The following is a 12,269-nucleotide window of genomic DNA, read 5'->3' as shown; positions in this document are numbered from 1 at the left end:
CAACTTGCATACCTGCAAGAGCATATTTCAAAACTGAACTTGCATAGGCTAACAGAAACGGTGATGTTGAACGTCAAAAGAGGCTTCTCTCAACTCACATCCAGTGGAAGCAACTCTCAATGGCTGACATCACGGGACTACACACAAAACCCCAAATCCACAAAGCCTATGGAAGCCGAATCAGATTCATGGTGGGGAAAGGAACTCGCAGTCCTAAACATCCACATGTTCCAGAGGGTGGTAACGACCATGAAATCCAAAGGCCTCGGCCATGACATTATCAGCGGAGCCCTAATGCACTACGCCAAGCACTCTCTCGAGCCCTACGACTCGATCTAGGTTCAAATCCCGCCCACGGAAGCCCCCAAAATCCCAACCAATGTCGACCCAGATCGACCCAGGTTCAAATCCTGGGGACCCCCAACCCTGGCAGAAAGGGGAAAGAGATCCGTAGTCGAAACGGTAGTAAGTTTGCTCCCTCCGCAGATGAAAAGAATCCCAGTGAGCTTCCTTTCATGGCTTCTCAGGGCTGCCATGATGCTCAACGTCATGGCCTCTTTCAGAATAGAACTGGAAAAACGATTTGGCATAACTGAGGGCAAACGCACACCAGAAATACGAAATCTATCAATCAAACAAAGCTTGCGTGAGGTGTGCTGTTGCGAAGTTACATCACATGCCGTTGGATTGTAAATGTCTGTCTTTTCAATCAACGGTTGAAAGCGTCTCAATGGCAGTCATTTGCTCTCCATGGCTGTCAACCGTTGGATGTAACACCGAGCCTCTCAACTTCATAGAGGAAACGCCTACGGCGTAATAAAATAAAGAATACGAAATCAAACAAATCAATAAACAAGAGACACAACATATAATATCCTATCCATAAACTCAACCTATAAACAAAAGACAAAATCTCAAGACATAAAGAGCCCACTTCCAATTTTATGACCAGATATATTTCAAAATCACATGAGAATCGTCCTCGTCAAATCTAAAACTGAACTTATTGATTCATACGGTTTGTAAAGTGTTAATTACTCTGTAAGATATAATCATTTTAGTTGTAGATAAAAGAGCATCTATCCGGCAGGTGTCTGCCTTGGACCTGCTGAACTTGTTCTGCTGTGTCATTACCTATTCTTCCTGTTTATAAACCCTATTGGCGCTGTTGAAAGAGAATTTACGAAGCCCTTGTATAGTCTCCTACAACATACAAACCCTGCCATCTTTGTTCTAGCCCTCCGGTCAATAAACCATTTTCTTTCTATTCTAGACTTTTCAATCTCTGCTGAAATTTGCTGGAAACGTTCGTCAGTACCTTCTGAAACCGTCGCCGTGATACTGTTGATCTGATAGTAGAAGTTGATAGGGAGAGGAGCGAGCACTGAGGGAGATATGGCCATGGCAAGCGAAGAAGAAAGTACCGTGAAGGAACCTCTCGATCTCATCCGCCTCAGTCTCGATGAACGTATTTACGTCAAGCTCCGTTCGGACAGAGAGCTCAGGGGCAAATTACACGTAACTCGTTACTTTTGTGCTCTATTAATTTCTTCAAACCTTCTAATTATCAAATATTGTTTTCGTTTTCCTTCTTCCATAACAGCAATAAAATACAAGCCATTTTTACCGATTCAGAATTTACCCCTTAGCCGCTCTCTCTGGCAGTCGTGTAGAAATACCACTTAGCTGTGAAACCTTTATTTGACTAAAAGTCCTAATGTTGTATCTCAAGCCGAGTTGGTGCAGGGGCACCTAGGTAGGCTCATGGAAGACCTAGGGCTCCTATGTTATTTTGGCTTGTAGTGGTACTAGCCACACCACTAGGTTTATAATAGGGCTAACCTAGTCCTAGGTTGAGGTAAGTTAAGGTGAGAAAGCCCCATGAGGCCTTAAGTTGCTTGATTAGGTCAGATAGAGCATCTTTGTGTTTTGAAGGGTAGAATGGCCAAATAAGTGCTTTAAGGTCCTTTTTACATGTTATGTGTACATTTAAGGCCTTTTGGTAAGGTTTGGTAACCTTTGGAGCAAGTTTGAGGGTCAAACACTAAAAGATGTAAAAGTTGCTAAAAATTTGTCAATGTTGTCATTGACAACATTGATAACTTTTTGTTGCATTTGAGCAACTTTTTGGTTGGAGCTTGGTAACTGTTTGAAACAATTAGAGTTGGAGTTGGGATGTGTATTTAAGGCCATTCTCGATCTTTTGAAAGGGTTGGAAGTTTGAGTCATTTTGGTGTGTACGGACTGTCAGCAAGTTAACAGTTACAGTTTTATGTTTTTGAGCATCTTGGCACTTTAATGGATTGAAATTGGAACTGTAGTGTTTGGATTCTGTATAACTTTAGTTTGTGTTTTTGTAGGGTTTAAGTTGCTTGAATAAATTATGTTGTTTCTTGATTGCCTGCTGTTCTGAACCAGGCCACTGGGCAAAATGGTGTCATAATTCCTCTTTCCACCGTAGGGTCTGTACGATCTCTTGGGATTAGGAAGATGACTCCTTGTACATATTGTACAGTGAAGGAGGGGCCCTGGGAAGCAAGGGAAGGATTTTTGTGGTGACGCCCTAGGCGAGCCAGTGATGCATGGCTAGGGATTACAGTATGCAGCAGAGGTGATAGGAGTGATTGAGTGCTTGAAATGCTTCAATCAAAGTGTGGATTTTGAAGGGAGAAGGTGTGTAGAAACCCCAATTGCAGGGTGGAGTGTTGGTGAAGGGTTCTGAGGAGTATAAAACTTGTTTCTTGCCAGACTGGTTCAATTACCTTGGAAACCCTGATTTTTAGGCACCTAAATAGGTCGTAATGTACGGATGACTTGAGAGACTGAGACCTCAATAATCCTTAACCCCAATTGCAGGGTGGAGTGTTGGTGAAGGGTTCTAAGGAGTATAAAACTTGTTTCTTGCCAGGCTGGTTCAATTACCTCGGAAACCTTGATTTTTAGGCACCTAAATAGGTTGTACTGTACAGATGACTTGAGAGACTGAGACCTCAAGAATCCTTTAGCACTCTGAAAAGGGTGTCTGAATCCATGATTGCGAGTTATTCTTGTTCTTCACCAAATGGAGGGCTAATTGCTTGTAGCCTTTTTGCAACCAATTTTGAGCGATTTTGTGTGTTTCTTGGAACTCGATTAGGGTTTCAATTCCATTGGTGGAAGCAAGTCTTGGAGAGTGTCCTAGTGTCCTCTGAGATGCTCACATCTTCATTTGGAGTGTTAGTTATGAGGTTGGGGTTGTTGTGGAGTTAGTGAAGAGGAAGCAATAAGGCCAAAGCAAGCCTAGGAGGTTGTAGAGACATGTTTGTTCTACCTAGTTGGTGTGCACTAGTTGAATGGATTAGGATCTCAGTGTTAGGATCCTAAAGGGAGTACAGTAGCTAGTAACCCTATTAGGTCAAGAGAAAGGCCTAAGGAGACCCTAGAGGAAGCTAGGGTGGGAGCAAGGCTAGTTGTCACATCACAAGTTATCACTGACAAGAGTTTATCATATATTTGAAGAACCCTAGATACGTTAGGTCAAATCCTAGTTGTAAGAAACTCTAATTGTGGGTTCCATTTCATCTTTTGTTGTTATGTTTTATTTTTGAAATGATTCTTTTCTGTTGGCAGTGTGCCTTTGAATTTTTAAACATTGTTCGTTGTCTTTTTGCAATCTGTACATGGGGTCATCGTTGGGCTTCAGCCTGCGTGTTGAACAATATTAAGGACAGGAATTTAAGCAAGTTACGTCATGATTTAAACTATTTTATCGTGGCGCTTCATTTGGGTGGTTGGTTAAGTTCTGGATACCTGATTACCCTTACATCATGCTTTCTTGGTCACAGTTACCAGGTATGGCACCATATTAAGACTGAGAATTCAAGCATATTATGTGTGCCCACAACAACAAATGTATTAAGGGGTGCTCCATTTGGATGATTAGCCCCTTTTTTGGAGATTTTTCAAACTTGGGACAGTAGATATTTAAAGATAACTCAATTACCATTACAACACATGTTTCTTTTACTGGGGGAATCTGGGGACATCATTGGGCACCAGCCTGAGGTGTGCTACCATATTGAGGATGGGAATTTAAGCATGTTATGTCAGGCCACAAATTAATTTGGATTATTACTGTACACTATCTTGGTGATTTGTCTCCTTATCATAGAGTGAGATTGGGGCAACGGATGTATGAATGGACTTAATAACCAGTACACCAACATCTGATGGACATATTTTTACATGTTTCTGAGCCTACCAAGTTTGGTTTTCTCTATCCTGCCATAATATTTACTAGTTTTAAGTTGGGCTATCCTTTAGTCTGTCCTAAACTTTGCTATGTTTGTCTCATCTCCACCTATGATGTTTGAACCATTAGATGTGTATTTATATTTGTGGGTAAATGTGTTGCTGGGGTGGAAACATTCCAACCCTGTTTGATGTTATGTTGTTGCTATCATATTTCTCATTTCTGGCAACTATAGGCCCATAGGGTAAACTCTGTTGTCATGATGGATATAGTTTACTTTTAAAAGGATGATGCTAAGTAGTGACAATGATGTTGAGGTTAAAATTTGACAACCCTAGTTGGTCTGTCTTTGCATATCACTTTCAAATATTAGTTTTCCTTATCAACAAATCATATAAAAAGCCATTGCACATCTCTCTTTTTTATGTGAAACATACGACAATTTAATAAATTGTTAAAATATTCCAAGCATTAATATAAAAAGCTTACTTTTGCTAAAATATTTGTTCATTTTATATTTGTTAAGTTTTTCAAAATAAAAATATCTGCCAAACTTTTGTAGGCTGTAAAATTTTCAAGTTACAAACCACACACTGAAGTCTCATCTTTTTGGATTTAATGATTTGGCAGGCTTATGATCAGCACTTGAACATGATCCTCGGAGATGTTGAAGAAGTCATTACTACTGTGGAGATTGATGACGAAACATACGAGGAGATTGTTAGAGTAAGTGACTCTAATATGTATTTACTATTTGTTTGTTCCATTTTTCACTTTGTTGACTTGATTTGATCCTGAGTTTCAAAGCAGTTATATATGGAATATAATGGCAAGGACTGGTTTGTACTGGGGATTACAACATTGAGTTTTTTTTTTTTGTGTATGGGTTTAGTTTTCCTTAAGCTATTCATCTCTATTTTTAATAAAGGAGCAAGTTAACTCATTCAAATAAAAATAGCCCTTGAAATATGCTTCTTTGACCTTTGAAGACCATTCAACACATGTATGTAGTCCTTGATCATAAGTGATTTCATGTAAGAATTCAGAAATGACTTGGTGACAGTGCTATATGTGTTATGGGGAATGCTTAACAAAAATATTGTATAATATCTATTTTCATCCATGCAAAACTTCTAGTCGGGGAAATGAAATTGAAGTCCCTGCTGCTATGCCCAAATTAAGGTCTTCAAGGTCACATGGTTCTTCATGGCACATGCTACGTTACATGCTTTTATTACTGTTAGCCAAGCTCCAATCCCTAAAACAAATAAGACATGAGGCTAGAAAATAGTAACTAAGCCCAAACTGAAAGAGAATAAAATGAATAATTGCTGAAGGATGAGAACCTTGAGTGATCCCTATTGTCCTAATCAATCCAATGTTTGTTTGCTTTGCCAAAGTCCAGATCTGCAAGGTAAAGGTGAAGTTTTTACAGAAAATTCAGAAAACATATGTATGTCATAGCCAAAGTGAAGAAATGGTTTAGTCATGAATAAAATGTCCTTGAGACTTGTGCTGGTGAGAAGAGCAAATATTAGCAGTCCAGTTTGATTGGAGCTAGAAGACACAATCTGTAATATCACATTCTATTTTGTGATTTATGCTTCTATGGTCTGTTCTGTGTGCTGTTGGTATCAAAGTAGACTATTTATATTTATAATTGAAATGTTATTTATCAAGTGCTTTGAAGAAATTGTATTTCATACTCCACACAATTTTTTCATTTCGTTAACATTTCAGACTCTATAATTTTCTGTTTCTAGAATTATTCAGATTCTCCACCATAAATTGTCGCCCACTCCTCGAACAGTTATCACTAATTTCTTTTCTAGGATATCATCCTTCAGAAAGATATAAAGCAAATTGTGATTCAAATGGGATGAACACAGATTATGTACAGTTGCAGAGAGTGATAGGAAAATGCTGCTCGTATTTTTGGAAAAATCTATGCAAAAAATGTGAAAAATATCTGCATGTAATGTCCCCAAGTAAGTTTAGCTAAATAAGAATTAATGAATCTATACTCTACTGTAGATAAAGTCAATTCATATCATAAAGGCAACAATCAAAATAAATAAATGTGATTTAAGAAGAATGCTGTTCTGGTTATACTATTAGTCTAGGAGGATGGTGAGATGCAATAGGTTGGTTGGACATTAAACTCAACGGCTTTCCACAAGGCTTTATAGATCCAAGTCCTTAAGCCTTTCTTGGATGTGTCCTCAAGGTGCTCAGGGACACTGATCTTATCCCATCTTGGAAATGACCTGTTGGCTGAATTTACACAGGCCTCTCCCTCATTGCACTCATGCTTGTCCTTCCGTAGCTTAGAATTGATAATCAGATTGATCATGTGAATTTGATTTAGGAAAATATTTAGATATTAGGTATGATTACTATAGTTAGGATGTATTACTGCTCATACTAGTCACTTTGTTGCACGAAGTCTTAATCTGAGTGGTGCTTCTGTGTAGCAGTTCCCACTGTAGTGTATTTTAGTTCATATATATTTTCAATTCATTATTTTATATAATTCTGATTTCTCTATTACCAATATATATATATATATGAATCCCTTATTTCCACATTCTTGTGGATCTGTATTGTTTCATAATAAATATGTTACAGCATGCTAATTTGCTGTCACACTGCTTACAGTACAGTAAATGATTTATTTCCTTCATTATCTCTTCCTTCCGAAGAGTATCAAAAAATGTCTATTTCCTATTCCCTGATTTCTCAATGAGGTTCATGTTTACCATATATATATCCTTTTGATATGAATGGAAGGTTGTCGCTCCCAGCAGTCACAATATTGCAATGGTGGAGGCCCTTCATAATTAATCAGGTTACTATTATTATCGTAATTGACTCCATATTAATCTAACATGTATTGTTGTTGACTATCAAGATGCTAATATTATTGGTCTTAATAATGAGTTGACACAATTTTTAACCTACAAAACATATTTGTAATCGCTGCTTCAAAGATATTAGTTAGATTAGACTAAGTTTCAGTGTCCTCCAGAGTCGCCGTCTGAAGACTAAGGCACGCTGCGTTGCATATTTGGTAGACTATTCTCCTTTTCTAAGGCAACATATTTGGTAGACTAAGGAAATATTCATGGTCACCTGTACAGATATATTTTGCCAATAATCATTCGACGTTTGAATGGTCAAGTACTTCTGCTCATTATATTTGAAAATAATCTTCTTAACGGCAGTAATACTTCACTTTCATTCCCTGTACAATATGAAAACTTCTCTTATTCCGATCATTGGTGTTGTATTATATTAAATATGGTTCCTGTATATTAATGTCTACTTTGGATTTTATATGCTGGTCTTGTTTTAATTCTTTAATTCAAGTCGATACATTGGTCTTAAATGTAGTGCAGTTCTCCAATGCTTCCTTCACTAAGTAATACTTAGAAAAATTACTCAGTTTATCTCGAGTTCTATGTTGACCTTACCAATTCATTGATCAATAGTATATTTATATGTTCAACATTTATTTAATAACGATCTCATTAGATTTTCCTTTTTCATGAAACATTTATCTTATTGACTAATAAAACAATATATTTATGATGAATGAATATTCACTATATGTAATCGATATTTACTAATCTTGATTGAATATTTCATTAAATTTTATTATTAGAGGGAATATTACAGGACAGATTCCACACAGGTAGGCATGTAATCAGAAGAACCACTCCGGCAGACCCTTGTCCCCTGCTAATATCTGCAGAGTCTGGAATGGTCCTACATTGTTAGGCAAAGTACTAATATAACCAACAGGTTGGTGTTGAACTTTTAGATGCTCAGCAGTTTCTCGAACTCGGAAATTGATATTTGTGCCATTATTTGAAGCCTTTGCTGATGATGGTACGTACTTTTTAAAATCATGTCCTGTAAGACATTTTTGTAAATGCTCATTGTTTCTCATCGTGGTCATCAGTGCATCACAGGCACAATGAGACTTACATTGCCCCTTGGTTTGAAAATTCGAGAACTTGTCTTTTGGGGTCACATGATTGCAAGTGGACTTTTAAGTGCATTATTGTCTTATTCAAAGGATCAGTCTTGTCTTCTTACCAATGATAAGCTCAAGGATGTAGCGTTAGCTTCTTACATAGTGTAGAATAACAAGAAAATGTATTTTAACCTCCTTAGGCCCATCAATCTAGATTCTCAAATCTGGCAGAGTGGACCCCATCATTTAAAAACCAACTTTTTTTAACTAAAAACCCTGTTAGGGTTGTGATATTGCTATCAGGATTTAACTGTGTGATTTTTGAGTCAAACTCATTGACCCATGTTTCATGAGTGGTGATTCAACATGAATTCATCTCTCATGAGAATAAATGGAACACTTAGTACTCATTGGATCTAGGTGATGCTCACAGGGGTGAAGCACTGGGACTTCAACTTGTTAGGGTTGCCTACATTTTCAACTTGTTTCTAGTGACTACCTTTGGTAGGCACATGGCAGGAAACTATGGGAATACTGATTAGGCTTTGTCCTTAAATCATTTATCTGTGCTGGTAGAAATATCCGACTGCCTGATTAATATCTGGTCATTGCTATCACATCTCTTGATTTTGATGTTGTTATTATTTAGGCACTCGTTAAAGCAAGGCTTTATTGACTTCACTTTAGAGACGGACTTCTATAGATTTACAGTTAAATTCTGTTGATTATACATTGCTCTGTTTGCTGTGAGAATGTTCAGTTGGGCTACCCCAGTTAAATTTCTTTTGACTTGGTTCATCTTGCAGACATCGAAGCGGCATGTGCCATATCTATTTGTTCGAGGCGATGGAGTTATTTTAGTCTCTCCACCTTTGAGGACATCTTAAGAGTCATCGTAATCTAAAGCACAGTTATAACGCTTGCTGGGTTTGCTTAATATTTTTCTGACCATGTAATGGACTTGAACACCTTTTCTCTCGCTTACATTTTTTCTTTGTTGAGAGAATAAGGTTATTTGAAACATAGCGTTTCAGTTTTCATCAGTGAAGATGGAACTGCTTGCAGTGATACTAGTCATTAAAAACTAGCATGTACTGTGAAGTTTTGCACCAGTAATGGAATCTGCTTAAGCATTTTGGCTTCTTTGAATTTGTACGTTATATCCTTCTAACAGTAGGTACTTCGCTGTAAATGGTTCTGTGCAATGAATTACTACAGTATCACCCTTTGCACGTGTAAAAACTTCTAATGCTGATGGCGATTTGACTTTTCTTTATACTTTTGCAATGCATAGCTACAGAAATGTTTTTTTCCATCGATGTTTCAATTTGAATGTCTGTTAATCTCTTGTCAATGCAATCTTTTGTAAAACTAAAATTCTCTTTAGGTATGTTGGTTTAATAATTAATTCTTCTTGTGTGTATCCCTCTATGTAACCTGAACAATCAAGCTTTAGTGCTCTACGTAGATCTTGATGTAAGATGGCAGGGTGCTGAAGTATGATATTTGTTAGTCATGTAATGCTTTTGCTGTCATTCGTATGATATTTGTTAGCCATGTAATGCTTCAGCTATCATTCAGGTTCAAGATGTACATAGTAACGTGCTGTATATGATGCAGTATCTTTTGCTAGCTCTATGATTATGACATTTACTCTTAACTATGAAAGAATACCGCCACTGTTGCTTGCATTGTGGGTTTCATGTTCTGCCTCGCGGCTCCTTTCGCTTTTAGAGTATTTTTTCAGAAAATGCTATTGAAAAAGATGGTCGTTCGATGCGAAATTTGGTTGGCTTCCTTACAGGGGCATGAATTTAATTGATTGCGTGCTCTGCAATTCTGATCTTTACTGATTGAGAGAATTGGGTGACTTAGTGCAGCCCTGTTAAAGATCAATGCTCTAATTGGTAAACATCCTACACATACCGATGGAATTACCAATCCTAACCTTAACCTAGCTTTACTAAATTTTTACTATTGTTCGGACTCTGATCACTAATTACTTTTGTTCGGACCTTAATCTTAATTTTAGTGATTTTAAAGTTATACTGATTATTAATATAAAATAAATATAATATTTAATTATAATACCTTTACATTGAAAATAAAGGTTAATACAATTGATCAAGAACTTTATAGTTTTCTAATTGAGGAGTGCTTATTAAGTGCTCTTTGATAATCTCGATTAAGATTTTTATTATCATTTATATATTATTTTAGCAGCATGGAATTTCCATGGTCCCTGGAAGAGGTAAAGATAAATATTGTTTAATCTAATTATGTACATTTTATGTATATTTCAACCTTGTAATTAAATAGTTATTTAATTGATTTTTAATTTTATAATTATTTTACATTAAAATTAATTAATTTTAAATAATTATAAATTTAATATTGATTGAATTGTCAATGAGCCTTTGGTCTATTGGTGAAGTTGAATGGTTTTGCATATTAGGGAACAAGTTTTGTTGAGTACATGGCTGTGACACTATATAAAGTTAGGATCGTGCCTTGAATAGATTTTGAAGAACCTTCAACCAAAAGGAAAAAAATATTAATTGCAAGTAGATTAGTTAGATGTTTAATAAAGTGATATTTATTTTATTTTTGGCACATAGAATATTAGAATAAATATAATTGAATGTAAGAATGCAAAATAATGGAGTAATGTCTTTTGCAATATAGAATTATAAAGGTATGTACTCGAGCGAGATAGGTCATGATAGATATGTAGCCAGTAGGCACTCATGCATAAAATGATTTTCCTATTTAGAATTCACGACGTGGATTAATTGCCTCGTGTTCTATAAGCTGTGTGGTTGTATCGGATGTTAACATATCAAACCTTTAGCACAATGACAATCATGTCAATTAATAGTCTAGTCCTCTAACATGGACATGTACACTATATGTATGCAATAGACTCCTAACAGGGTCAACATCTTTCACACAATACTTTGATTAGTGGATCATTTTGTGGGTACTATCCACACAGGGGTTTTCCCTTGGCCAGGGTTTCCCTAGTTAGCAATATGGCATTATGTGTTTCTTTGTGGTTTGCTTATTATTGCTTTTCAGTTTAATCATTTATGCAAGTTTAAGGTTAATATTTGATATCTATAGTTGGGCAAGAAGTTGTGAAATATTGATTCACCCTCCATTCTCAATATTCTATATCTCTAACAATTGGTATAAGAGCTTAGTTACTCAGAAGGAGCTTAACAACTTGAGGGAGATCATTGTGGAAACAATCCACTTGCAAAAGAACCTTGAAGTAGCTCTTGAGGAATTAGATTAGGATAATGATGAGAGGAACAAATTGAAGATCAAGCTTAGATATGCACACAAACTTATTTATAAGCTAAAAGATCATATTGAAAATTCAAGATTAAAAAGGAAGGAAGTACTTGAACAGATCAAGGATTGTGAATCAACTACCAAGCTTAAGAAAGAAACTGAGATACCAAGGCATGAACTTGAGATCACAACACTAAAGATGAGTTTGATGTCAAATGAACAAAAGGTAGACATACCCAAGGATTGAAAATACAAATCTAAGATCACAACTTACCAAGATAACTTTTGAACTTGAGAGTACTAAATTAAGATTTGCTGAACTTGAGAAGTACAATTGTATAGTAAAAGGGAAACTTGTACAAACCAAACAATATCTTGAGAAAATGTATACAAGCACATAGAAACTTGATGAACAAATAATGACACAAAAGCCTAAAGGAGATATGACAGGGATTGGGTGCATTGAAGGAGAATCATCACAAGAATCAACAATCATAGAAGAGCATGGAATTGAACAAGAATCTAATCAACCATCATATCATATCAATCAGACACCAAATTAGTTTGAGCAATCTAGAGATCAAAGATAAGAAAAGATAAGATTATATTATTAATGTCCAATAAAAGACCACAACGAGGGTCTATGAGACTGGAAGCTTACACCAAGAAAATAGCAGACACACGGAGCACCAAATGGTGTCCACAAAAGAAGAAGAAAGTAGGAGATATCACATAAATGATTAGGTATCCATCCTCGCAGGG

The 12,269-nt window shown here is 36.4% G+C and overlaps 1 protein-coding gene across 1 annotated transcript; it reads left to right on the top strand.

Annotated features, from left to right (window-relative positions):
• The first annotated feature begins 901 nt into the window (after window positions 1–901).
• Window positions 902–9,359, top strand: LOC149538923 (sm-like protein LSM3A). Its single transcript, XM_089800311.1, has 3 exons — window positions 902–1,518; window positions 4,862–4,957; window positions 9,017–9,359. The coding sequence occupies exons 1-3, from the start codon at window positions 1,396–1,398 to the stop codon at window positions 9,095–9,097; spliced, it is 300 nt and encodes a 99-aa protein (XP_089656437.1). The 5' UTR covers window positions 902–1,395; the 3' UTR covers window positions 9,098–9,359.
• The last annotated feature ends 2,910 nt before the right edge of the window (window positions 9,360–12,269 follow it).

This window comes from Cupressus sempervirens, chromosome 9 (assembly GCF_028749045.1).
Source record: "Cupressus sempervirens isolate cs-2001-9-10 chromosome 9, ASM2874904v1, whole genome shotgun sequence".
Taxonomy (NCBI): Eukaryota; Viridiplantae; Streptophyta; class Pinopsida; order Cupressales; family Cupressaceae; genus Cupressus; species Cupressus sempervirens.
Note: the sequence above shows the minus strand (reverse complement) of the source record. Positions and strands in the feature narration are given on the sequence as shown.

Bases quoted from the DNA above. Each gene is read 5' to 3' on its own strand.
- LOC149538923 (XM_089800311.1), top strand. From the start codon at position 1,396: ATGGCCATGGCAAGCGAAGAAGAAAGTACCGTGAAGGAACCTCTCGAT. The intron at 1,519-4,861 runs GTAACTCGTTAC...ATGATTTGGCAG, and splicing joins AGCTCAGGGGCAAATTACAC to GCTTATGATCAGCACTTGAA. The intron at 4,958-9,016 runs GTAAGTGACTCT...TTCATCTTGCAG, and splicing joins CATACGAGGAGATTGTTAGA to ACATCGAAGCGGCATGTGCC.